General features: G+C 52.2%; 1 protein-coding gene and 1 pseudogene across 1 annotated transcript; both read right to left on the bottom strand.

Annotated features, from left to right (window-relative positions):
• The window catches only part of LOC144952664 (E3 ubiquitin-protein ligase TRIM62-like), a 262,485-nt pseudogene that overhangs the window by 38,849 nt on the left and 197,558 nt on the right, over positions 1-26,078 (bottom strand).
• Positions 1,439-25,360, bottom strand: LOC144952667 (E3 ubiquitin/ISG15 ligase TRIM25-like). The gene is made up of 6 exons (XM_078883141.1): positions 24,800-25,360; positions 23,292-23,387; positions 22,257-22,490; positions 21,055-21,077; positions 20,536-20,630; positions 1,439-2,001 (listed from the first exon to the last, which is right to left on the bottom strand). Exons 1-6 carry the CDS (start codon positions 25,358-25,360, stop codon positions 1,439-1,441), a joined length of 1,572 nt encoding a protein of 523 aa, XP_078739267.1.

Genomic DNA, 26,078 nt, shown 5'->3' with positions numbered 1-26,078 from the left:
CCGAGCCTGTCCTTGGACAGCATCGGGCCGACGTCGCTCATCTAGCAGAGGAGAGAGAAAGCCACGGCTCACTGCAGACACGCCACGTGTGAGAGGAAACTCCAAACCGTTCGTATCCCCTCCCCCACACTCACAAATCCACGAAACACGCCGGCGTTACTTTCATAAGAAGTCTACTAAGACAATCCCACACACCCACACAATGGAATCAACCCTAGCCAATCATAAGAAGACTAATTATAAAAGTATGAATCATCAGTTGGCCGTGAAGGCATCGCGACTCATAGCGTGATTAGAATACATCGGTTATAAGTGCATTAGTCGTTTTCTTTTATTTCGTTTTTTTTGTAATCGCATATACGACCAATAGATTTGTCGATGCAAACTAAACTCTTGAAATCCTCATCACGAATCTACACGTTTACAGAGAGAGAATATCGTGTCAAACCTGTTCCTTTGTCATAGAATCTCGCTTAAGAATCAATTAACGCTGAGCCAGACATACGCTCTCCCATAAAGAACACATGCACGCCCTCGCACACCATTGTTCCAAAACATTTCGTTAAAAATTTAATCTTGCCGACGAATCTATTGACGTATGCTTTTGCCTTCGGGATATAATAATTTGCTTATTGCCTTTCGTACGACTATCGTTGCATGCCTGTTTTAAGACTCTACCTGTCGCCGGATATGATCGTTACGCAGTGGAATTAATGATATGTGCGGTTGAAAAAGAAAAAAAGCATTGATGGTTAAATGTGCTGCTCACTGAGATAAATCTCCCCGATGGTACCGTGGATAATTCCGAGCATGAGAGTTCGCATATTAGAGTGTCATATTTTTGTTCAGAATAAAAATTGCTTAACACAGAAGTGTTGAATGTTTCTTTCCAAGTCCATGCATAACTCTTATTTATAAGAACTGTATCCTGCGTTGAGATATGCATTTGGAGACCTAACATAACATAAGCACACTAAGAGATAATCATTAAATGTTTAAGCAAGAATAATTGCTTTATCCCAATTGATAAATACGACACTGGGCAGCGAAGCTAAGCCTAATTATCATAACTGCCCACATTAACATAATCTCAAGCATTCGCATTAATCAATACGATTATCCCATGATTATCATAATTTATGCATATAAGTACGTAAATTAGCATAATTATTCAAATCTTCATTTAATTTTAATTATTTTTTTTCAAAATTTCATAACCCGACATATGCAAGACCCCTCACACTCTCTATACCCCCTCCTTCACATCCTCTCCTCTCCTCACCCTCCCCTCACCCTTTACCCTCACCATCACCCTCCACGCTAACCCGTGACCTTCCCTCACCTTCCGTTCCACCTTCCCCTCACCCTCACTTCACCCTCTCCTCAACATCCCCCCTCTCCTTTGTTTCTTGGGTTCCTGTCTCGGTTTCTTGGGTTTCTATATCTCCTCATCCTCAGGAAGCAGATCCACGATCTTCAATGGTTCATTACAATTCTGCACCCACATCCCAGGGTAGAGAGGCTCTGAGAATTTATGCTGAACCCGGTGGATCTCCTCCATGGAGTCGGCGCGGTAAAACAGCAGGAGCCCCCACTCCCAGTACAGGTGAAGCCCGATACTGCGGGGGGAGGGGGCCTCCCTCACCCGCAGTGCAGTCTTCACTCCATTATGAACCACTGAGAAGTTGTCGTCACGTTTCTCTAAACACCAGGAAAAGGCGTTACCTCCCAGCCAATATGCAGCACCACCACGTCCTTTCCGTGGGATCATCCCGTACGCGACTCCAACACCACAGCATCGCGCGTCCCCCACGTCCACCGCCCAGTAGTGTTGGCCTGACGAGAAGCTCTCACAGCACAGGGCTTGTGTACAGCCATCAAACCGGTGTGGGTGATCGGGGCGACCCTGGGAGGCACCGGTCAGCGTCATCGTCCTGAGATCCGTGGAGATCAGGAGTTGGTTATGAGCTGAGTTTGTTTCCAGAGTCGGTGAGCATCCGTCTGGGACAACAGCGATGACAACATCACTACAGAACACCGTCATCACCATCATCCACCATCACCACCATCAACATTATCATCACCAACCATCATCTTCACCATCAACAATAACATCACAAACATCACCATAACAATGCATCCTTGCCATCAATATCATAGTAGACAACAACATGAACATCACCATCACCACCATCATCAACACTATGAATATCAACAACATCACTATTGCCATCAACAACATCACAACCATAATCACAAATAATCACCACCACCATCACTACCATCACCTTGACAATCACCACTATCCCCATCACCACCATCTCTAACATCTTCATCACCATCACCAACGCGACCAGCATTATAACAATCACAACGACCATCAAAACCATTATCACCACCATCACTACCATAACCACCATAACTAATATCACTACGACCATCAGCAAAACCATCACAACCATTACCACCTACATTATAACCAATGTCACCATCATTATCATCACAACCATCACTGACATCACGACCAACACCATCACCAATGCTATCACCATTCCCATCACTCACATCACTAAAAGCATCATTACAACCATCCTCATCACGACCACTATCACCATCATTATAACCAATACTAACATCAGGAACTAATGAGGTTGAAACTGCCTAGCACAGGCCAGGACTGGATCAGATATCACCTGCCACTGATGTTAGCCATGGCGGGTACTCACACCCAGGTAAATGGGTTCATAGTGCAGTGTGCTAACCACTATGCCACCGCTTCTCCCATGCATATGTAGGGGTGTTACGGGAGGGCGAGCAAACACACCAGGGGTGGTTATGCCCGCACACGGAAGGATGCTTACATCCACGTCCGCATCGATTAGCCCTGGGGGGCTGTAACAGCGCTGTGATCCCCCACGGCCCCACCCCTCGGGGGGGAGTTGCTATATAAGGCAGTGAGCCGGTGGGCTCGGGGTTCAGTCTTTAGCTTAAACCAGTGAAGAGTGAAGACCTGCTAGATAGGCCCTGGGACTCCCCTGGATCGCCGTCCTTATAAGGACCGACCAGGGCAAGCCAGTGGCGTGGCCCCGAGAGCCCAGAGCCAATGCTCTTGTAAGAGCCGGTCTGGTGACTAAGGGTGCCGTGATCCCAGCTTGGCCAGAGCTGGATCAGCTAGCCTCCCCTAGCTCTCGAGTGGAGGACCTGGGAGTAGTCTAGCCGGGTTAGAGACAGTGGGGTCTCCCTGTTAGACGGGTGAAGGGGCCGTTACCTCTTCGAGTGTGTATACATTGGCCTGTGCTGAGTGAAACGTTATAATAAATAAGTGTGCCTCCGACTACGTTGTCCACGTCTCATTGAACCCACTACAACTGGAGTCAGAAGTGGTCTTCTAGAGATGGACACAAGACGGACGGCTCATACCAGGGAACCTGGGGAGGATGACACCTCGGCCGACTCAGAGCCTCAACTCGCCGTGGGCGAGTCCGTGCACCTGGGGCCGAGTCCACCGATACCGCAGCAGCCAGACGGGTGGGGGCCGTCGGCTGACGGGCTGTGGGTGGCTCACTCCCGCCTGGCGGAGCTACTCTACGCGGCAGCCGCCACGTTGGAGGAAATCACTCGCCTGGGGGTTGGAGGACCAGCACGGGGCGACGTCAGGTGACACGCAATGCCAGTTCCCGCCATTTCAATGGGGCTGGAGGTTGAATTTGCCGCCATCAGTACAGTGGGTGCTGAGGGCGGGGCCCGGGCACATCATGTGACCGACAGTCGCCGACCAGAAACCGCCATGTCATCGACAGCGGCCGACGGCGGCGAACGCCAATCAGCGGACAGCGCGTCACCAGCAGTGCGACCGCTGATGACGTCCGCCGTTCCCGCCGAAACTGTACAGAATGGCGGGAACGGCGGTTGGCGATCTACGGCTGAGGAGTCCTCATTCCAGCAGCGATTGCCGGTCCTCAAAGAGTTTGTGGCGGAAGACGGCAACTGGGGAGCGTTCCAAAGACGGTTCCTCACCCACCAAGAAATGTTGCGATAGACGGACGACGAGGCGCTACGCGCGCTGCCGGCCATGCTGGACAACGATTCCCTCGTCACCCTCACTACGGCGCCGAGATCGGCATGCGCCACGCTGCAGGTGGCGCTTCGACTCCTGTCTGCAGTCTACGGACCATCTTCCGACTGCAGACAGCTGTTCTACGACCGTCAGTGGGGCGCTAAGGAATCGCCCCTGGCATACCGCACGGCTCTCCTGGCCTTGGCAAAGACGGCTTTCCTGCAGATGGATGAGGAAGGGGTGGACGCTATGGTGGCTGAGAAGATATTGCTGTTGGCGGACAATTTGGACATCGTCGTCTTGCCACAAGACGACAAGGAGATGTGTTCCCTGCGGGCCACACGGCACATCCACGCAAACTTGTTGTCCCAACGTCGCAAGGCCAGCAAGGCGGTGGCCAGGCATACCGTGGCTGCAAACACCCTCCCATCGGAAGAGGTCTGTGCTGTGGGTCGCCCGACGGAATGGAGATCCAGGGACCGACGAGCTCGGGACGGGCCGGGCCACCAGGATCAACACAAGCCGACTGGGGCGCTCACGCGGTGCTACAACTATGGCCTCCGGGGCCATGTGGCTTCTGGATGCCGGGCTCCTCGACAGCGCGGTGCAACGCCTCGGCCAGACGACGCTCCTCTACCCAAGGCTCCGCAGCGAACTCCGGCAAGTCGTGGCACCCCACATGTTTGGCCTACGCACACACCTGTGACACACTCACGCGCTGCAATGAACGGGGTTCGGAAATCGGCTGTCATTGCGTCGAAATGTGCCGCGATGGGGAGGCCCACCACGTTGTTGCCGCGTCAGCGGGGTCGTCGGTTGTTGTGGGCCATATTGATGGGGTTGAGGTGCGGGTCTTAGTTGATATGGGAGCATCGGTGACAATTGTGTCCGATTTGATTTACAACATTCTCCCAGTTCAAAGCCGTCCTCTGCTCCCCGTTGATGTTCCGTGTTATGCTGCCAACGGGGGCTCGCTGGGCATTATCGGACAGATCCACGCGTAAATTTGTATTGGTGACATCAAATTATCTAGGCTGGTGTTGGTCTCCTCCTCTCTGGCAGTTCCGTGCCTGTTGGGGATGGACTTTTTGGCCAAAATGCCTATTCGAATATTGATCGACCAATGTTGCATCGAACTCCCGTTGGGCCGACGTATGATCTTCCTGTCCTCCCCCGCTACTGTCTGTACGGCATTTGCGACGGTACAAGCGCTCGTTACGAGAACGGTACATGTACTGCTGGGGGCTCAGATGCTCGTGCCTCTTAGGCTGCGTCGACCATTCGCTAAGGGGATTGGGGATCGGGGTGGTCTGTTGGGACCGTCTAGGGCTGGAGTCAATGGACCTGATTTGATAGCGGCCCAGACCATTGTAAAAGGGGACCGGGACCCCTTTATCGCGGTCCTAAATGTTGGGTTGCGAACGGCTGTGGTTCCTCAAGGGACCGTGCTTGCGCACGCAACGCCAGTACCTTGTGAGAAACCGGTTATTGGACATGTGAGCACCCCTCCTTCATCGCAACCGCATTCGGACCGTGATGAGGGGTGGCTGGATGCGCTTTGTGCGGGATCATCGGACCTGTCCGACTCACAGTGTGATAAACTACGAATCCATCTGCGCGATTTTTCCCATGTTTTTAGTCGACACAAATAGGATATTGGCTGTACTAAACTGCTGCGACACCATATTGACACAGGTGATAGCACGCCAATCCGCCAAAATCCTTTTCGGTTGAGTCCCACCGAAAAGTATCATGTCAAATCGGCCGTAGACGACATGCTAGCTGCGGACATCATATCCCCTTCTACCAGCCCTTGGGGTGCACCCATCGTGTTAGTAAAAAAACACGATGGCTCCTTGCGGTTTTGTGTCGATTTTCGTCGGCTAAACAAGATCTCCATAGCCGATGCATATCCGCTCCCTCAGATGGATGAATCGCTTGACGCCCTGGCGGGGGCGCGGTTCTTCTCCACGTTGGATTTACTGTCAGGGTTCTGGCAGCTCCCTCTGGATGAGGAATCTAAACCAAAAACGGTTTTCCGTATGCCACACGGCCTATTCCAATTTAACTGCTTGCCGATGGGGCTCCACTCAGCGCCGGCAACTTTCCAGCGCTTAATGGAATTGGTTCTGGCTGGGTTGCAATGGGATTCTTGTCTGATTTACTTAGACGATATCATTGTCTTTGGTAAAACATTCGACGAACACCTCCAGAGGTTGCGGGCTGTTTTTCTCAAAATGCGTGCTGCTAATTTGAAATTCAAGCCACAAAAATGTAATTTGCTCCACGAATCGGTGCGGTATTTGGGCCACATTGTCGGACGGACAAGTATTTCCACGGATCCTGCCAAAACGCAATGTGTCAGCTCCTGGCCGACTCCCACCTCGGTGGGGGAGGTCAGGAGTTTCATTGGATTCGCGTCGTATAACCGACGGTTTGTCGCCGATTTCACGACAATCGCTAAGCCCTTACATACCTTGACATCAAAGGGGGTCAAGTTTCACTGGGGCCAGGAGGAGGAGGCTGCTTTTTGCTCCCTCCAGGACGCCTTAGTGGGGGCTCCGCCATTAAGTTATCCCGACTTTTAGAAACCCTTCTTGCTCGATACGGACGCAAGCAACACGGGCATTTGGGGCGTGCTTTCCCAGGTTGTTGGGGGCGCAGAGCATGTTGTGGCATACGGCAGTCGGATTTTGTCTCCGGCGGAGCAGAGGTACTGTGTCACCTGTCGGGAACTATTGGCAATCGTTTACTTAATTCAGCAATATCGCCCATATCTGTACGGTCGCCATTTCACCATCTGTACAGATCATGCGGCGTTACAGTACGCCTTGCGGGTTCAAAAGCCATCGGGACAATTGTTGCGATGGTTGGAGATTCTCCAAGATTTCGATTTCGAGACTACATATTGTAAGGGCGTTCGCCACACGAACGCAGACGCTCTGTCGCGTTTGCCGCCCACCTCCGATTGCGCTTGCCTCCTGGGTTTGGGGCGTTGCAGACCTCCGAATGGAATCTCTGATTCGATCCATGTGGCCGCCGCTGATGCGCCTTCAATTGCGGGTCCTATTGAGTAAGAAGGGAGGGATTCCTTGCTGGGATTGTCTGTTGCAGAGTGGGGGCGCCTCCAAATGGAGGACACCTCCCTCCTTGCGTTGCGCTGTCGCATCGGGGGATCTGTTCAGGCTGCGGAAAATGTCGACTCGTGGGAGTTGTTCCAGGGTCTCTTGATGCATTGGGACAGGAGATCCCGCCACCACCGGCTGGTGGTGCCTTCCACACTGAGGGGTAGGGTGGTATGGGCTGCTCACGAGCGACTCCTGCACCTGGGGACTCACAAAACCCTTGCCATGCTCCAGCTGGATTTTTCTTGGCTGGGCATGGCAAGGGACGTAGATGATCTTTTAGGGGCTTGTACTCAGTGCGCGCAACGGAAGCCACCGGCAAGGGGGTCCAACCCACCACTGCAGTCTATTAAGGTTTCCCGGGTTAACGAACTCGTCGTGCTTGATATTTTGGGTCCATTCCCCACTACACCTAGGGGAAATAAATACCTATTGACTGGGGTGGAATATTTTACGCGATGGCCTATGGCCTGGCCCCTCGCCAACCAGTCAGCAGCAGCCATCGCGGAGGCCTTTCCAAGGGCTACGTCCTCGACAAAGGTACTCCGGAGCGGCTGCTGACCGACCAGGGGAGAAATTTCTCGGGCAAACTTCTCCACGAGGTGTGCGAGCTCCTGGGTACGAAGAAAATCCGTACCTCCCCATATCATCCGCAAACTGACGGGATGGTGGAGCGTCTGCATCGGACTATCACGTCCATGCTGTCTCACCAGGTGTCTGAATCCCAGACCGACTGGGATCTTCATATCCCGGTGGTATTGGCAGCCTACAGAATGGCTCCTCATGCGGCGACCGGATTTTTGCCCTTCTTCTTAATGTACAGTCGTGAGGCTGAACCGCCTGTCGCGACTCAGCTGCGGATCTCCACGCCGCATGCTAAATCCAAATTGGTCGACCATGTCAAATTCAACATCTCTAAATTGACAGAGGCGCGGGAGGCGGCCATCCAAAATTCAGACCTCCGCCAGAAGGCGAATGAAAGGCTCAAGCTGGGCCAGGTACATGTGCTCCAGTGGAAACCGGGTGACAAGACATGGTTGCACTGTCCCCAAGTTCCGCTGGCAACCTCGTCCAAGCTGTTGCGGCCGTGGCGGGGGCCCGTGGAAGTGGTGCAGGTCTTGCGGCCACAATGTGTACGTATTCGGTGGGGGAAGCGTCGGTGGTTTGTGCACCCCTCGTGGTTGAAACCGTTCGTTGCGCCCCATGTTCCTACTCCACACACACATGGCCGAACATGTGAGGGGTCCACCGACTTCCGGAGTCCGACTTCGCTGCATTCGCCTGACTTGCCACTGACTCTTCCGCTTCCAGGTGCACCGGGAATGACGTGCTCGCGACTGCCAACCCCTCCCGGAGGGGTTGGGGGTCGCTCGTCCGCGAAGCCAGACACTCTCGCACCCAAACTATTGACACCCACTGCTGGACCAGCCAGGGCTGCCCCTTGTGACGGTCCCGCTGCAAGAACGTGCGCCAAAACGTGCAGACTTTTGTGAGGTCGGCCTCTCGTGCCACCCTTGCTGGGGTCGCGGGAGGGGGGGGGGGGTGATCCATTCGGGGTGGGGAAACTTGTAATTGTACATATGTTGGTTTCTTACGGGATGGGGTATTTATTGGGGGGTACGTCGGGTTTTTTTTTCTTCGGTATTGTTGATGTTGTTACTGTTGTTCTTGTTCTTGTTGTTGTTATTCACGCGAGGCACACACGGTTTTGGGGGGGATGCATCTTTATTGTGAATTTTGTTGCAGCCAGGACGGCTGCGGGCTGTACAGGGGGGGGGGGTGATGTAGGGGTGTTACGGGAGGGCGAACAAACACACCAGGGGTGGTTTTGCCCGCACGCGGAAGGATGCTTACATCCACGTCCGCATCGGTTAGCCCTGGGGGGCTGTAACGGCGCTGTGATCCCCCACGGCCCCACCCCTCGGGGGGGAGTTGCTATATAAGGCAGTGAGCCGGTGGGCTCGGGGTTCAGTGTTTAGCTTAAACCAGTGAAGAGTGAAGACCGGCTAGATAGGCCCTGGGACTCCCCTGGATCGCCGTCCTTATAAGGACTGACCAGGGCAAGCCAGTGGCGTGGCCCCGAGAGCCCAGAGCCGATGCTCTTGTAAGAGCCGGTCTGGTGACTAAGGGTGCCGTGATCCTAGCTTGGCCAGAGCTGGATCAGCTTGCCTCCCCTAGCTCTCGAGTGGAGGACCTGGGAGTAGGCTAGCCAGGTCTGAGACAGTGGGGTCTCCCTGTTAGACGGGTGAGGTGGCCGTTACCCCTTCGAGTGTGTATACATTTGCCTGTGCTGAGTGAAACGTTATAATAAATAAGTGTGCCTCCGACTACGTCGTCCACGTCTCATTGAACCTACTACACATAAATGCACAGACACATTCACAGACACACACTCCATCTCAACATCACAATTACCCTTGTCCTGGAATGGGACAAGTGCTGTCCGTGAGCGTCTATGAAGGCTGGCATGGCACACGAGGTGAATGGCCAGCACCAAGCCCGACCACCTTTGTCTTCCTAGTGGCGATTTTGTTTACACACCCCATCAGTTTCCAGAATGTAAACAAAGACATCCCCCTTGTAGCCTTTACAGACTGTTAGGGAAAATCAGCAACGTTGAAGGCTGGCACAACACACGAGGGGGTGGATGGCCAGCACTACGCCTGGCCGCCTTTGTCTCCCTAATGGTGATGTCTATAAAACACCAGGTAATTATTTGAGGCTGAGTCGACCTCGTGCACACACATTTTACTGTCAAGATGGCCCCATCACCCATGATTCACACTGAATAACTTACAGTAGAAACTGACTTCAGATGTCGCCACGATTGGAAGCGAGGCAATGTCCTGTTGGCGCGGTGGAGCTGCTGTAGCCCACCCTGCCCTGTGAAAGCAGAGCAGACATGGCACCTGTCTCACGCAAAGGATCGTCACTCACAGGATCATCACAGCTCCATCACATAGACACTCATTACATCATTATCACGCGTGGGGTCGTCACAGATCCATAACACAGGCACTGATCAAACAAAGCATCATCACTTATCTCACAATTACAGGATCACACAGAGTTATCATTACCACATACAGCATCACCACAGACAGCAAAACCACACAGCACACAGCATCATCAGCACACAGCATTACTATCACCACACAGAGCTTCACCACACAGCTTCACCACACACAACCTCATCACACAGCATCATCACATACAGCATCACCACACACAGCATCACCACACACAGCATCACCACACACAGCATCACCACACACAGCATCACCACACACAACATCACCACACACAGCACCACCACACACAGCACCACCACACACAGCATCACCACACACAGCACCATCACACACAGCATCATCACAAACAGCATCAACAGACACAGCATCACCACACAGCATCACCACACACAGCATCACCACACACAGCTTCACCACACACAGCATCACCACACACAGCATCACCACACACAGCATCACCACACACAGCATCACCACACACAGCATCACCACACACAGCACCATCACACACAGCACCATCACACACAGCATCAGCACACACAGCACCATCACACACAGCATCAGCACACACAGCATCACCACACACAGCTTCACCACACACAGCACCACCACACACAGCATCACCACACACAGCATCACCACACACAGCTTCACCACACACAGCATCACCACACACAGCATCACCACATACAGCTTCACCACACACAGCATCACCACACATAGCCTCACCACACACAGCCTCACCACACACAGCTTCACCACACACAGCATCACCACACACAGCATCACCACACACAGCATAACCACACACAGCTTCACCACACACAGCATCACCACACACAGCATCAGCACAAACAGCATCAGCACACACAGCACCACCACACACAGCATCACCACACACAGCATCACCACACACAGCTTCACCACACACAGCATCACCACACACAGCATCACCACACACAGCTTCACCACACACAGCATCACCACACACAGCATCACCACACACAGCATCACCACACACAGCATCACCACACACAGCATCACCACACACAACACCATTACACACAGCATCACCACACAGCTTCACCACACACAGCATCACCACGCACAGCATCACCACGCACAGCATCACCACACACAGCATTACCACACAGCTTCACCACACACAGCATCACCACACACAGCATCACCACACACAGCATCACCACACACAGCATCACCACACACAGCCTCACCACACACAGCTTCACCACACACAGCTTCACCACACACAGCATCACCACACAGCAGCACCACACAGCATCACCACACACAGCATCACCACACACAGCATCACCACACAGCATCACCACACACAGCATCACCACACACAGCATCACCACACACAGCTTCACCACACACAGCATCACCACACACAGCATCACCACACACAGCATCACCACACACAGCTTCACCACACACAGCATCACCACACACAGCATCACCACACACAGCATCACCACACACAGCATCACCACACACAACATCACCACACACAGCATCAACACACACAGCATCACCACACACAGCTTCACCACACACAGCACCACCACACACAGCATCACCACACACAGCATCACCACACACAGCTTCACCACACACAGCATCACCACACACAGCATCACCACATCCAGCTTCACCACACACAGCACCACCACACACAGCATCACCACACACAGCATTATCACACAGCTTCACCAAACCCAGCATCACCACACACAGCATCACCACACACAGCTTCACCACACACAGCATCACCACACACAGCATCACCACACACATCATCATCACACAGCTTCACCACACACAGCATCACCACACACAGCCTCACCACACACAGCATCACCACACACAGCCTCACCACACACAGCATCACCACACACAGCTTCACCACACACAGCATCACCACACATAGCATCACCACACACAGCATCACCACACACAGCATCATCACCATTTGTCCAATGGGTGGCCCAGGCCTTGTGCACGGCCATAAAACCGCTGTGGGTGATCGGGGCGACCCTGGGAGGCACCGGTCAGCGTCATCGTCCTGACACCCGAGGAGATCTGGTGTTTGTTTTTAGCTGAGTTTGTTTTCAGAGTCGGTGAGAGTCCGTCTGTGAGAACAGCGATGACAACATCACTACAGAACACCGTCATCACCATTATCCACCATCACCACCATCAACGTTACCATCACCAACCATCATCTTTACCATCAAAAATAGCATCACAAACATACACATGAACAAGCATCCTCGCCATCAATATCATCGATGACAGCAACATAAACATCACCATCACTACCATCACAACTATCCCCATCACCACCATCTTCATCACTATCACCAAAATCACCAACACGACCAGCATCATTATAACCATCACAACGACCAGCAAAACCATCATCACCACCATCACTACCATGACAACCATAACCAATATCATCATCCCTACTACCATCATCGCCATCAGCGAAACCATCACATCCATGACCACTTATATTATCACCAATGTCACCATAATTACCATCACCTCGACTGTTACTGACATCACCACGACCAACACCATCACTATTGCTATCACCATTCCGATCACTCACATCACTAACATCAGCATCATTACCAACATCCTCATAACGACCACTATCACTATCAATATGACCATTACCAGCATCAGAAACTAATTTGAGGTTGAAACTGCCTAGCAGAGACCCAGGACTGGATCAGATATCACCTGCCACTGATGTTAGCCATGGCGTGTAATCAAACTCAGGTATTCATCTTCTTGGTTCTTTCGGTAAAGTCACGTAGAAGGGAAGTAATAAAATAATAAAAATAAAACATAATGAAAGAATTCTCACGACGTTTCAGCCGTCCTCAGGTGAAGAATGCATATCCGCTCCCTCAGATGGATGAATCGCTTGACGCCCTGGCGGGGGCGCGGTTCTTCTCCACGTTGGATTTACTGTCAGGGTTCTGGCAGCTCCCTCTGGATGAGGAATCTAAACCAAAAACGGTTTTTCGTTACGCCACACGGCCTATTCCAATTTAACTGCTTGCCGATGGGGCTCCACTCAGCGCCGGCAACTTTCCAGCGCTTAATGGAATTGGTTCTGGCTGGGTTGCAATGGGATTCTTGTCTGATTTACTTAGACGATATTATTGTCTTTAGTAAAACATTTGACGAACACCTCCAGAGGTTGCGGGCTGTTTTTCTCAAAATGCGTGCTGCTAATTTGAAATTCAAGCCGCAAAAATGTCATTTGCTCCACGAATCGGTGCGGTATTTGGGCCACATTGTCGGACGGACAGGTATTTCCACGGATCCTGCCAAAACGCAATGTGTCAGCTCCTGGCAGACTCCCACCTCGGTGGGGGAGGTCAGGAGTTTCATTGGATTCGCGTCGTATTACCGACGGTTTGTCACCGATTTCACGACAATCGCTAAGCCCTTACAAACCTTGACATCAAAGGGGGTCAAGTTTCACTGGGGCCAGGAGGAGGAGGCTGCTTTTTGCTCCCTCCAGGACGCCTTAGTGGGAGCTCCGCCATTAAGTTATCCCGACTTTTAGAAACCCTTCTTGCTCGATACGGACGCAAGCAACACGGGCATTTGGGGCGTGCTTTCCCAGGTTGTTGGGGGCGTAGAGCATGTTGTGGCATACGGCAGTCGGATTTTGTCTCCGGCGGAGCAGAGGTACTGTGTCACCTGTCGGGATCTATTGGCAATCGTTTACTTAATTCAGCAATATCGCCCATATCTGTACGGTCGCCATTTCACCATCTGTACAGATCATGCGGCGTTACAGTACGCCTTGCGGGTTCAAAAGCCATCGGGACAATTGTCCCGATGGTTGGAGATTCTCCAATATTTCTATTTCGAGACTACATATTGTAAGGGCGTTCGCCACACGAACGCAGACGCTCTTTCGCGTTTGCCGCCCACCTCCGATTGCGCTTGCCTCCTGGGTTTGGGGCGTTGCAGACCTCCGAATGGAATCTCTGATTCGATCCATGTGGCCGCCGCTGATGCACCTTCAATTGCGGGTCCTATTGAGTAAGAAGGGAGGGATTCCTTGCTGGGATTGTCTGTTACAGAGTGGGGGCGCCTCCAAATGGAGGACACCTCCCTCCTTGCGTTGCGCCGTCGCATCGGGGGATCTGTTCAGGGTGCGGAAAATGTCGACTCGTGGGAGTTGTTCCAGGGTCTCTTGATGCATTGGGATGGGAGATCCCGCCACCACCGGCTGGTGGTGCCTTCCACACTGAGGGGTAGGGTGGTATGGGCTGCTCACGAGCGACTCCTGCACCTGGGGACTCACAAAACCCTTGCCATGCTCCAGCTGGATTTTTCTTGGCTGGGCATGGCAAGGGACGTAGATGATCTTTTAGGGGCTTGTACTCAGTGCGCGCAACGGAAGCCACCGGCAAGGGGGTCCAACCCACCACTGCAGTCTATTAAGGTTTCCCGGGTTAACGAACTCGTCGTGCTTGATATTCTGGGTCCATTCCCCACTACACCTAGGGGAAATAAATACCTATTGACTGGGGTGGAATATTTTACGCGATGGCCTATGGCCTGGCCCCTCGCCAACCAGTCAGCAGCAGCCATCGCGGAGGCCTTTTCCAGGGCTACGTCCTCGACAAAGGTACTCCGGAGCGGCTGCTGACCAACCAGGGGAGAAATTTCTCGGGCAAACTTCTCCACGAGGTGTGCGAGCTCCTGGGTACGAAGAAAATCCGTACCTCCCCATATCATCCGCAAACTGACGGGATGGTGGAGCGTCTGCATCGGACTATCACGTCCATGCTGTCTCACCAGGTGTCTGAATCCCAGACCGACTGGGATCTTCATATCCCGGTGGTTTTGGCAGCCTACAGAATGGCTCCTCATGCGGCGACCGGATTTTCGCCCTTCATCTTAATGTACGGTTGTGAGGCTGAACCGCCTGTCGCGACTCAGCTGCGGATCTCCACGCCGCATGCTAAATCCAAATTGGCCGACCATGTCAAATTCAACATCTCTAAATTGACAGAGGCGCGGGAGGCGGCCATCCAAAATTCAGACCTCCGCCAGAAGGCGAATGAAAGGCTCAAGCTGGGCCAGGTACATGTGCTCCAGTGGAAACCGGGTGACAAGACATGGTTGCACTGTCCCCAAGTTCCGCTGGCAACCTCGTCCAAGCTGTTGCGGCCGTGGCGGGGGCCCGTGGAAGTGGTGCAGGTCTTGCGGCCACAATGTGTACGTATTCGGTGGGGGAAGCGTCGGTGGTTCGTGCACCCCTCGCGGTTGAAACCGTTCGTTGCGCCCCATGTTCCTACTCCACACACACATGGCCGAACATGTGAGGGGTCCACCGACTTCCGGAGTCCGACTTCGCTGCATTCGCCTGACTTGCCACTGACTCTTCCGCTTCCAGGTGCACCGGGATTGACGTGCTCGCGACTGCCAACCCCTCCCGGAGGGGTTGGGGGTCGCTCGTCCGCGAAGCCAGACACTCTCGCACCCAAACTATTGACACCCACCGCTGGACCAGCCGGGGCTGCCCCTTGTGACGGTCCCGCTGCAAGAACGTGCGCCAAAACGTGCAGACTTTTGTGAGGTTGGCCTCTCGTGCCACCCTTGCTGGGGTCGCGGGAGGGGGGGGGGGGTGATCCATTCGGGGTGGGGAAACTTGTAATTGTACATATGTTGGTTTCTTACGGGATGGGGTATTTATTGGGGGGTACGTCGGGTTTTTTTTTCTTCGGTATTGTTGATGTTGTTACTGTTGTTCTTGTTCTTGGTGTTGTTATTCACGCGAGGCACACACGGTTTTGGGGGGGATGCATCTTTATTGTGAATTTTGTTGCAGCCGGGACGGCTGCGGGCTGTACAGGGGGGGGGGGGTGATGTAGGGGTGTTACGGGACGGGAGGGCGAACAAACACACCAGGGGTGGTTATGCCCGCACGCGGAAGGATGCTTACATCCACGTCCGCATCGGTTAGCCCTGGGGGGCTGTAACGGCGCTGTGATCCCCCACGGCCCCACCCCTCGGGGGGGAGTTGCTATATAAGGCAGTGAGCCGGTGGGCTCGGGGTTCAGTGTTTAGCTTAAACCAGTGAAGAGTGAAGACCAGCTAGATAGGCCCTGGGACTCCCCTGGATCGCCGTCCTTATAAGGACTGACCAGGGCAAGCCAGTGGCGTGGCCCCGAGAGCCCAGAGCCGATGCTCTTGTAAGAGCCGGTCTGGTGACTAAGGGTGCCGTGATCCTAGCTTGGCCAGAGCTGGATCAGCTTGCCTCCCCTAGCTCTCGAGTGGAGGACCTGGGAGTAGGCTAGCCAGGTCTGAGACAGTGGGGTCTCCCTGTTAGACGGGTGAGGTGGCCGTTACCCCTTCGAGTGTGTATACATTTGCCTGTGCTGAGTGAAACGTTATAATAAATAAGTGTGCCTCCGACTACGTCGTCCACGTCTCATTGAACCTACTACACATAAATGCACAGACACATTCACAGACACACACTCCATCTCAACATCACAATTACCCCTGTCCTGGAATGGGACAAGTGCTGTCCGTGAGCGTCTATGAAGGCTGGCATGGCACACGAGGTGAATGGCCAGCACCAAGCCCGACCACCTTTGTCTCCTAAGTGGAGATTTTGTTTACACACCGCAACAGTTTCCAGGATGTAAACAAAGACATCCCCCGTGTAGCCTTTACAGACTGTTAGGGAAAATCAGCAACGTTGAAGGCTGGCACAACACACGAGAGGGTGGATGGCCAGCACTACGCCTGGCCGCCTTTGTCTCCCTAATGGTGATGTCTATAAAACACCAGGTTTTATTTGAGGCTGAGTCGACCTCGTGCACACACATTTTACTGTCAAGATGGCCCCATCACCCATGATTCACACTGAATAACTTACACAGGAGATTGACTGCAGATGTCTCCAGGATTGGAAGCGAGGCAATGTCCTCTTGGCGTGGTGGAGCTGCTGTAGCCCACCCTGCCCTGTGAAAGCAGAGCAGACATGGCACCTGTCTCACGCAAAGCATCGTCACTCACAGGATCATCACAGCTCCATCACATAGACACTCATTACATCATTATCACGCGTGGGGTCGTCACAGATCCATAACACAGGCACTGATCAAACAAAGCATCATCACTTATCTCACAATTACAGCATCACACAGAGTTATCATTACCACATACAGCATCACCACAGACAGCAAAACCACACAGCACACAGCATCATCAGCACACAGCATCAGCACACAGCATTACTATCACCACACACAACCTCATCACACAGCATCATCACACACAGCATCACCACACACAGCATCACCACACACAGCATCACCACACACAGCATCACCACACACAACATCACCACACACAGCACCACCACACACAGCACCACCACACACAGCATCACCACACACAGCACCATCACACACAGCATCATCACACACAGCATCAACACACACAGCATCACCACACACAGCATCACCACACACAGCTTCACCACACACAGCATCACCACACACAGCATCACCACACACATCATCATCACACAGCTTCACCACACACAGCATCACCACACACAGCATCACCACACACAGCCTCACCACACACAGCATCACCACACACAGCATCACCACACACAGCATCATCACCATTTGTCCAATGGGTGGCCCAGGCCTTGTGCACGGCCATAAAACCGCTGTGGGTGATCGGGGCGACCCTGGGAGGCACCGGTCAGCATCATCGTCCTGGCACCCGAGGAGATCTGGTGTTTGTTTTTAGCTGAGTTTGTTTTCAGAGTCGGTGAGAGTCCGTCTGTGAGAACAGCGATGACAACATCACTACAGAACACCGTCATCACCATCATCCACCATCACCACCATCAACGTTACCATCACCAACCATCATCTTTACCATCAAAAATAGCATCACAAACATACACATGAACAAGCATCCTCGCCATCAATATCATCGATGACAGCAACATAAACATCACCATCACTACCATCACAACTATCCCCATCACCACCATCTTCATCACTATCACCAAAATCACCAACACGACCAGCATCATTATAACCATCACAACGACCAGCAAAACCATCATCACCACCATCACTACCATGACAACCATAACCAATATCATCATCCCTACTACCATCAGCGCCATCAGCGAAACCATCACATCCATGACCACTTATATTATCACCAATGTCACCATAATTACCATCACCTCGACTGTTACTGACATCACCACGACCAACACCATCACTATTGCTATCACCATTCCGATCACTCACATCACTAACATCAGCATCATTACCACCATCCTCATAACGACCACTATCACTATCAATATGACCATTACCAGCATTAGAAACTAATTTGAGGTTGAAACTGCCTAGCAGAGACCCAGGACTGGATCAGATATCACCTGCCACTGATGTTAGCCATGGCGTGTAATCAAACTCAGGTATTCATCTTCTTGGTTCTTTCGGTAAAGTCACGTAGAAGGGAAGTAATAAAATAATAAAAATAAAAAATAATAAAATAATTCTCACGACGTTTCGGCCACAACGCAAGCAGCCGTCCTCAGGCTGCTTGCATTATGGCGTCATCTGGTCCAACCCATGTGAGACTAGGCTCTAAGGAAAGCTGTCTCGGGTGTGGACCAATCAACTTCAAGGACAGTGCACATTATCAGAGTTATGTCTTTTGTTTGTATGTATGACTGCAGGTATTGCGGTCTATGCAAATGTAATGTAGTAACTCGGCGGGAGACGACTTCACGGGTAGCACACTCTTTATTTTACCAAACTCGTTCACAGGTGACTAACACCCACTTAGTATCTCGGGAGACAAACACCCACTTAGCTACCCTGGCGACTAACGCCCACTGAGCTACTCGGGTGACCAACACCCACTTAGCTACCCTGGCGACTAACGCCCACTGAGCTACTCGGGTGACCAACACCCACTTAGCTACCCTGGCGACTAACGCCCACTGAGCTACTCGGGTGACCAACACCCACTTAGCTACCCTGGCGACTAACGCCCACTGAGCTACTCGGGTGACCAACACCCACTTAGCTACTCGGCGACTAACGCCCACTGAGCTACTCGGGTGACCAACACCCACTTAGCTACTCGGCGACTAACGCCCACTGAGCTACTCGGGTGACCAACACCCACTTAGCTACCCTGGCGACTAACGCCCACTGAGCTACTCGGGTGACCAACACCCACTTAGCTACCCTGGCGACTAACGCCCACTGAGCTACTCTGGACACTCCCTGCCCGGGGTGTCCGTCTTGACTGTGGGTCCCCAGCCCGACCCACGTGGGCGTCGGACCCCGGGTCCCACAGTCTCGCCTCCGAGCCACACAGGGCCCCGGTCCCTACAAGGACGGCGGGACTAGGGGTCTCGGGGCACTAGGTCTTCAACTCCGTCTTCTGGTCTTCAACTGGGTAACTCCTCCCCGAGTGCTCTCGCGCGTCCCCCTTTATACCCCACCTGCGGACGTCGCTGCGAGCACCCATCCTATTCGACCAATCACTGGGCGCTGGCTACGATCCTGTTTTCCCACATCTCAGCGTGCCTCACCACCCACGCCGCGCCGCCCCGTCATCTGTCACTCCCGGCGCGCGCGTCCACACCACGCCCACAACGCGTGCCCAACCCCGCACCCCGCGCCGCCCCGTGATCCATCACTGTCACAGTCGGCGCACGTCAACACCACCACTACACAAACATGACTCCTTGTAAAAAGGTGTCAGTTTTGTTGCCAGATAGAAGGGTAAACAACCAATTCTCATGGCTCTGTTCAGTAGGGTCCTGGAATGGACTGGACAAAGACAGAGATCCCCTGTGTAGCCGTCACAGACTTTTGGGACAAGTGCTGTCCGTGTTTCTCCATGAAGGCCGGCAAGGCACACGAGGTGGGTGGCCAGCACCAAGTCGACCACCTTTGTCTCGCTAGTGGCGATTTTGTTTACACACCGCATCAGGTTCCAGGATGTAAACAAAGACATCCCCCGTGTAGCCTTTACAGACTGTTGGGGCAAATCAGCACCGTTGAAGGCTGGCACAACACACGAGGGGGTGGGTGACCAGCACTATGTCTGGCCGCCTTTGTCTCCCTAGTGGTGATGTTTATAAAACTCCAGGTAATTATTTGAGGCTAAGTCGACCTCGTGCACACACACGGGGATCATTTATTGTCAAGATGGCCCCATCACACATGATTCACACTGAAGAACTCACACACGAGTTTGACTGCAGGTGTCTCCAGGACTTGAAGCGAAGCAATGTCCTCCTGGGTGGGAGCTGATGGTGGAGCTGCTGTAGCCCTCCCTCTCCTGTGAAAGCAGAACAGACATGGCCACTGTTTCACATAGAGCATTGTCACTCACAGCTCCATCACAGACACTCTTCACAGCATCTTCACGCGAGGGATCGTTACAGCTCCATCACACAGGCACTCATCAAACAAAGCAACATCACTCATCTCACAATTACAGCATCACACAGAATTACTATTACCACACACAGCATCATCACCACACAGCATCACCACACAGCATTACTATTACCACACATAGCATCATCACATACAGCACCATCACACAGCATCATCACACACAGCATCACCACACACAGCATCCCCACACACAGCATCACCACACACAGCATCCCCACACACAGCCAATGTCTCACTGTCTGCGCTCCACACTCAGTCCCATGTTGTCATGTGTCGAGTCGTGAGTGAAAGTCGTCTTTTACCTGCGCGTCTCCTCCAGGTGCCCCTGTGGGAGAGAGAGATGCGTTACTGTGACTCTACCTCCAATCCCTTGTGATCAGTGGAGTTTCTACTGCAACACAGTGGAATATAAACCCCAGAGTCTTGGCTTATGACCCTATGATCACAATACTGACTTACGGGGAAAATGTTTCAGAGTGAAACCGCTTGATAGTCAACTAAAAACTATTATTTTTATTTTTCCAGGTAAGGCTCACTGAGCTATGTAGCTCTTTTTCAGAAGCGACCTGGCCACAAATGATAGCTCAACGAAGTGGTTCATCTCGTGGAAATTTAACGCAGCCCAATACTCTAATGTGGAGTGAAAAACTGGAGGACCTGGAGAAAAATCCATGTGACCATGGAGGGAGACATGAAATCTCTAAATATATAAGGAAGTCAGGTTGGGGATGAAATCCACGACCTCCGGTATACCAGGCGAGGTAGTTAACATCTCGCCGCCCCCATGAGGACCAACACTGAATTGCAGGGCAAATATTTCAGAGTGAGACCGGTTGATATTGATTTGTGTTGAGAGTAACTTAGGACTGGTAATTGCTGGTGTTACAAATGCACATGGTGCAAATCTTGTAGAAGTGATGTTCAAGACACAATTATATCATTAATAAGTGTATGAGACTATATTTATATGAGCATCACTAATACGAACAATGAAGTTAGCGCATCCAAGTGGAGGTACACAAAGTAACAAGCAGAGATGAAATCTGGTCGTGAGCAGGCGCTGGTGGATTGTTGCATCGCCGCACCATGAGATGTGGCAACGGCTTGGGGAGGCCTCCCTCAATAAGTGGATAGATTATTCATAATATAGGTTTTTGGGTCAGATCGCGTTATTTATAAATGTGTCGTAACCCTCCACCACCCGACACGGCCAAACAGTAAAAAATGTGTCACGTTTTTCAAAGGACAAATAATTCACTTATTTAGCCCACCGGTGTGCTGTAGAGAGAATCAACAGCATTTTAAAATTTGAGTAGTACGACGTTTCGCTGATAATTACAATCAGCTTCATCGGGAAAGAATGGTGAAGCTCTGCGATGCGAGTCCATGAGTAGAGCTGTGTTCTCAAGCCCAGTGGATGCGAACTCTCATTCAGGAGCCTCCCTCTACTGCTGCTGGCGAGAGGGCTCTGTGCCAATTGCGACACTGGAGACTCATTCCTCACCTGCAGGAACGCGAGCGAGTCCCTCTCCTGCGCTAGGGCCTGCAGGCGAGTGGCTGCTGCCTGGAGCTCGCTGATCTCGCGCTGGTAGTGAGCGATCTTCTTCTCGATCTCGGACAGCAGCTCGCGCCCTTTCTGCTCCGCTTGCTCTAAAGCCGCCTTCTCCTCCGCATCCAACGCTGCTCTCGTGCGGGTGAATCTGACCGAGATTGAGGCCTTTTCATCTGTCATGGATCCCTGCAAAGAGAAACAAATGCCACTTCTGTTCATTAAATGTCTGGTCCTTTGTGAAATGACATTCAGGTCGGTGTGACCCGAGTGCAACTCTAAGGTGTCCAGACAGTGATACGAGTATGCAGCAATGAGGCCTCCTTCTTCCTCTGCCTCTGATCACGCCACTGTGCATTTTCACTACAAGACGATTCGCCATAGCTGGTGGGGGCTGTGAGGCAATGAAATCATCAAATACCATTATGAGTACATTTAGCGTTTTTGCCATTCCCATTGCGCAAGGCTATCAGGACGATGCTTTTTTTACCTTCACATGAAGCGAAGAGAAATCTGTAATTTGCCTTCAACAAGTAGAGCATATGGGAAGTTAGGCCAATTCCTCTTTAAATGAATGTTTTGAATGTGAGAGAAAGCCACATGTGTATGGATGGAGAGAGGGGATCATGAAACCACTTGCTATACTGCCACCTGGCCACCCTAAAGCCCAATTGGTTTCAGTAAGATGGTGTACAACAGGCTGTGTGTGATACACCTTATCTGACCAATACAGTTAACATTCGTTGAAGTGTTAAGTTGTTTGGAGATATGGGAATGTGTAATTTCCACCACTGATTTCGTTTCTCAGTGGAGATGAGAACCACCTCTTTACGCGTCCTGATGATTGAGGCGCATTGACCGTTGTGTGTTTAATCCCACAACGTGTTTACAGCCAATGGAAGTCCACGTGAATGAATGGAGTTGTCCTCCATCACAAACCCTACTCAGAGTGGAGTCACGGGGTCACAGAGTTCGGCTCAGACGTGGTACCTGCACGTCCTTGCGAGCGGCCTCCATCTGCTTCACGGACTCCTCCGCCTCCCTCCTCTTCTCCTCCACTGCCCGCGTCTCCTCTCCCACTTGTTTCTGTGAGAGACGTCACCAGGGGAGACTCCACTCACTCTCTGAGCGTCCCCTCTCACTCCCGCTCCACGTGAACCCCTCCACAGTGACGTGGGCAGTAGCCCCGGTGCAGCAATGGAGGCTGGGGGAGCAAGGGCTGCAGCGAACTGATTTCACGAGCTCAAACGTGTGCAGGTCTATCTAAGTAGTGGGTGGGGCTACCTGAGTAGTGAGTGGGGCTACCTGAGTAGTGGATGGGGCCGCCTGAGCAGTGAGTGGAGCGACCTGAGCAGTGGGCGGAGCTACCTGAGTAGTGGGTGGGGCTACCTGAGTAGTGGGTGGGGCTACCTGAGTAGTGGGTGGGGCTACCTGATTAGTGGGTTGGGCTACCTGCGTAGTGGTTGGGGCTACATAAGTAGTGGGTAGGGCTACCTGATTAGTGAGTGGGGCTAGCTGAACAGTGGGCGGGGCTACTGGAGTAGTGGGCGGGGTTATCTGAGTAGTGGGTGGACAGTGCACCGGAGTCACGAGATGTTATCTGCCTTGTCTGCTATACAGGAGGTCGTGGTTTCGAACCCATGCCTGATGCCTGTATATATGCAGTTTGCATGTCGCTCTCTATGGTCGCATGGATTTTTTTCTGGGTCCTCCGTTTTTGTGTCCACGTTTAGGAAGGTGCGTTTAGAGTGTTTAGCTGCCATACATTTAGACTTGATAAGCCACTTCGTTGAGCTGTCATTTTTCGCCAGGTTGCCTCTGAAAAAGAACTTCATAGCTCAGTGGGCTTCACTTGGAAAAATATAAAGTAGTTTTATTTTAGTTTTACATGGTACAAGGAGGGGCTGCAATGTCGCTGAGTGTCCGAGACATTCCGTAGAGAGCATCTTGATGAAAATATAAATACGCTCAGAAAATACTTGGTCTGTGAAAATCACGTGACATTTTTGGAAGGCCACGTCCAGTGACCCGGTAGCTGCTGTAGAGTGCGGCGCTAAACTGGCACAGACCGGCACGAGGCTACCAAGCGTTGAGCAATGCACTGCAGCTCACGCAGTCCCAATCGTTTTACATTTCGTTTGCATTTTAGTGAATGCTTCTCTCTGCCACAAACCTCTTTTTGTATACAAACCACGGTCTATGCACTCACATAATTTTGAGAAAACAATGTATGCATTAAAGTATTTTTTTAGAAAACACACTAAGAGCACATTTATACATTTGTTATATGACAGGATTGATAATAATAGTATTATTTCTGCACTATGACAACCTCAGCATACTTTATATCAAATCAAGGTTGTTAAAATTTGAAGAAACAATGGGAAGCTGAGAGAGGAATGATATCATATTTATCTGGATATTATTGTTCAGTTCGTACTTGGAAATGATGACCTCACGCAAGAGAGGCTCCCACTCACACACGCAGACCGTCTCACCTCCCGTGTCTTGTGCTCATCCTCCAGCGTCGCCACATCGTGACCCTTGTGGTCTCCTGCGATGGTGCAGGTTGTGCAGACCAAGCTCTTATCCTGTCGGCAGTAAAACTTGATCTTCTTTCTGTGTGTCTTGCATTTGCGTTCTTCAGGATTCGTACCTGGATCCACCAGAATGTGGCTACTTAACTTCGGGTTCTCCTGATGAGGCTTTACATGAGTCGCACAGTAGGACATATCACACTTAAGGCAGGTGTTGGAGGCAGCAGTCGTGCCATCGTTGCAGAAGTCACACAAGACCACGGTGGCTATATTCTCTGCGGCACTGCGCTGCTCCACCAGGTTGGCGAGTGTGAAGTTCTTGTTCAGCGTGGGCCTCTGAGGGAAGGTCACTCGGCACTGCGGGCAGGAGAAGGACTCTGCCGCATCCCAGGCGTCCTCCACGCACTTGAGGCAGAACGAGTGGCCGCAGCTGAGCGTGCAGGGGCAGCGGAAGGCGTCCAGGCAGATGGGGCAGGTCAACTCCCCTGGGGCCTCGCTACCGCTGGGAGCCGCACTCGCCATGGCCCCGTGGCTTCACTCAGAGACGGGCGCTGGCTGTAGCTCAGGCAGTCTCTGACTGTAGCTCAGAAAATCGCGGGCTGGAGCTCAGGCTGTCTCTCGCTGTAACTTTAGACAGTTGCTGACTGTAGCTCAGGCAGTCTCTGGCTGTAGCTCAAGCAGTCGCTGGCTGTGGCTCAGGCAGTCGCTGTAGCTCAGGCAGTCGCTGGCTGTAGCTCAGTCGCTGGATGTAGCTCAGGCAGTCACTGGATGTAGCTCAGGCAGTCTCTGGCTGGAGCTCAGACAGTCTCTGGCTGGGGCTCAGGCAGTCGCTGACTGGAGCTCAGGCAGTCTCTAACTCAGGCAGTATCTGGCTGTAGCTCAGGCAGTCTCTGACTTACTCAGGCAGTCTCTGGCTGTAGCTCAGACAGTATGTCTGTAGCTCAGGCTGTCGCTGGCTGTAGCTCAGGCAGTCTCTGTCTGTTTCTCAGGCAGTCGCTGGCTGCGTCTGAGGCGCTAAACAAGGAACAAGCCACGTCAATAGGTGACAAGGAAGTTGGAAGTCTTTCAGTTTGATTTGCGTGTCACGAGGCGCGCCCTGGAATGTGTTGACGTGAGCGAGTACAGACGTCTCCGCTCAAGGGGTGGCTTAAAAAAGACGACTCGGATTGCTACATCTCAAATTCTCATCCTCACTCACCTCACCTCAACTCACCTCACCCCATTGTAACTCACCTCACGT

Source organism: Lampetra fluviatilis, chromosome 69, assembly GCF_964198595.1.
Source record: "Lampetra fluviatilis chromosome 69, kcLamFluv1.1, whole genome shotgun sequence".
In the NCBI taxonomy this organism is placed as follows: domain Eukaryota; kingdom Metazoa; phylum Chordata; class Hyperoartia; order Petromyzontiformes; family Petromyzontidae; genus Lampetra; species Lampetra fluviatilis.
The sequence above is the reverse complement of the archived record's forward strand: the minus strand, read 5'-3'. Positions and strand labels throughout refer to the sequence as shown.